Raw genomic sequence first — 2331 nt, 5'->3', positions numbered from 1 at the left:
TCCCTCCCTCTTTTTCTATTTCTCTTTTTGTCTCTCTCTATCCCTTTCTCTTTTTCTCTTTGTCTCTCTCTGTCTCTCTCTCTCTCTCCCTCTTTCTCTCCTTCTGTCTCTGTGACTTTTTCTCTTTCTCTCTTTTTCTCTCTCTCTCTTCCTCTCTTTCTGCCCCCCCTCTGTCTCTTTCTTTCTTTGTCTTTTTCTTTCTCTCTCTTCCTCCCTCCCTCCGTCTCTTTCTTTTTCTATTTCTTTTTGTCTGTCTTTCTTTCTCTCTCTTTTTCTTTCTGTCTCCCTTTCTTTTTCTCTTACTCCATCTCTCTTTTTCTATTTCTCTTTTTGTCTCTCTCTTTCTGTATTTCTCTCTCTCTGTCTGTCTCTTTTTGTTCCTTTCTGCCCCCTCTCTTTCTGTCTGTCTCTTTTCTTTCTCTCTCTTACTCTTTTTCTTTCTTTTTCTTTCTCTCTTCCTATCTCTCCCTCCCTTTTTCTATTTCTTTTTGTCTCTCTCTATCCCTTTCTCTTTTTCTCTTTGTCTCTCTCTGTCTCTGTCTCTCTCTCCCTCTTTCTCTCCTTCTGTCTCTGTGACTCTCTTTTTCTCTCTCTAAAGTTATCAGAGCTTCATCTAAAAACGTGTCCTATCTTAATCAGGATCAAACCAACCAACTTTTATCTTCCTTCCTTTTCCTTCTGACAAGGTTCTTTAACTGCCACCCTGCGTGGCATCTGCGGGAATTCATTGTATAAGTGGGGTACACCCCCCCTGCACCCCTCAGTGGGACTGCAGAGTCTCACATCAAATTGTAGGTCACGTCGCGACCGGCTGAGGGCCTAGGCCAGCCCTGGAACTGATCTTTTTTTCAGATAAAATAGTAATAATAATAATAATAATGATAAAGTTGGAAGGGACCTTGGAGGTTTTCTAGTCCAGCCCCCTGCTAGAGCAGAGAACCTATACCATCTCAGACAGGTGACTGTCCAGTCTCTTCTTAAAAACCTCCAGTGATGGAGTGCCCACAATTTCTGGTGGCAAGCTGTTCCACTGGTTAATTGTCCTCCCTGTCAGGAAATTTCTCCTTAATTCCAGGTTCTTTCTCTCTTTGATCAGTTTCCAACCATTGTTTCTTGTCCTGCCCTCTGGTGCTTTGGAGAATACATTGACTCCCCCCCCTCCTCTTCTTTGTGGCAGCCCCTCAAATACTGGAATGCTGCTATCATGTACCCCCCTCCATCCTTCTTTTCTCTAGATTGGCCATTCCCAAATCCTGTTCTTCGTTTGTTTTAACCTGCAGACCTTGGATCATCTTAGTCGCTCTTCTCTGTACTTTTTCCAAACTCTCCACATCTTTTTTGTGATACGGTGACCAAAACTGGATGCAGATATTCCAGGTATGGTCTGACTAGGGCAGGGGTAGGCAACCTTGGCTCTTTTATGACTCGTGGACTTCAACTCCCAGAATTCCTGAGCCAGCATGGGGGAAACTTTGGCCCCCTCATGACTCGTGGACTTCAACTCCCAGAATTCCTCAGCCAGCCTGGCTCAGCTTGGAAACCTCTCCCTTTCCCCTCAGCGTGGCTGGCTCAGGAATTCTGGGAATTGAAGTCCACCAGTCATAAAAGAGCCAAGGTTGCCTACCTCTGGCCTAGGGTTGTATAAAGCGGGACTAAGACTTCACGTGATTTTAATTCTATGCCTCTCTTTACGCAACCCAGGATTGTGTTAGCTTTTTCAATAAGTCACTAAGCAAGCAAGCAAGCAGACTTTTACCCAAACTGGGATCGGCTGCGTGACCTACCTCTGTTATACACATCGCCCTTGTTTTCCAGCAGGAGGGTCCAGACCCCCCGGGGGTCCTCATCCCAGTAGTGTGTCGACATGAAAGTCCAGTCCTTGTAGCCGTCCCTGCTGGTGTCGTAGGGCCTAGCAGTGAGCAAAACACGACAGTTAACATCACATCTGCTCCCTCGATCCCTCCCGGCAGTTGGGAGAATGTTTGGAGACTGAATTTACTACATTTAATGGAACGGGAATTGATTAGAGATGGAGATTAAGAAACAAAGCAGCTAACGAGTAGGCTGGCTTGGTCGCTCAACAGCGAGACACTGGCGAAGCGGGCACAGCAGCGCCGGCATTTTCTGCGACACACGAGAAAAGCACATCTTCCTCCCCCTGCCCTGACCACTTTCTACAGGGGGAGGATGGAGAGCATCCTGTCATACGGCATCACGGTCTGGTTTGGAAGCATCCTTGCTTCAGACAGGAAGGCGGTGCAGAGAGTGGTGAGGACGGCAGAAAAGATCATGGGCAGTTCCCTCCCTCCCATCCAGGACGTAGCACAGAAG

General features: G+C 46.9%; 1 protein-coding gene across 1 annotated transcript in view; it reads right to left on the bottom strand.

The window, feature by feature from the left end:
* The window catches only part of LOC107289733 (proprotein convertase subtilisin/kexin type 4-like), a 32698-nt gene that overhangs the window by 3906 nt on the left and 26461 nt on the right, over positions 1-2331 (bottom strand). Inside the window, exon 13 of the mRNA XM_015818535.1 lies at positions 1785-1909. Within this exon, the coding sequence (XP_015674021.1) occupies positions 1785-1909 (125 nt within the window). The remainder of the gene's footprint in view (positions 1-1784; positions 1910-2331) is intronic.

The sequence above is a fragment of the Protobothrops mucrosquamatus genome, unplaced genomic scaffold (genome assembly GCF_001527695.2).
Source record: "Protobothrops mucrosquamatus isolate PMUCROS unplaced genomic scaffold, P.Mucros_1.0 scaffold760, whole genome shotgun sequence".
Taxonomy (NCBI): domain Eukaryota; kingdom Metazoa; phylum Chordata; class Lepidosauria; order Squamata; family Viperidae; genus Protobothrops; species Protobothrops mucrosquamatus.
The sequence above is the reverse complement of the archived record's forward strand: the minus strand, read 5'-3'. Positions and strand labels throughout refer to the sequence as shown.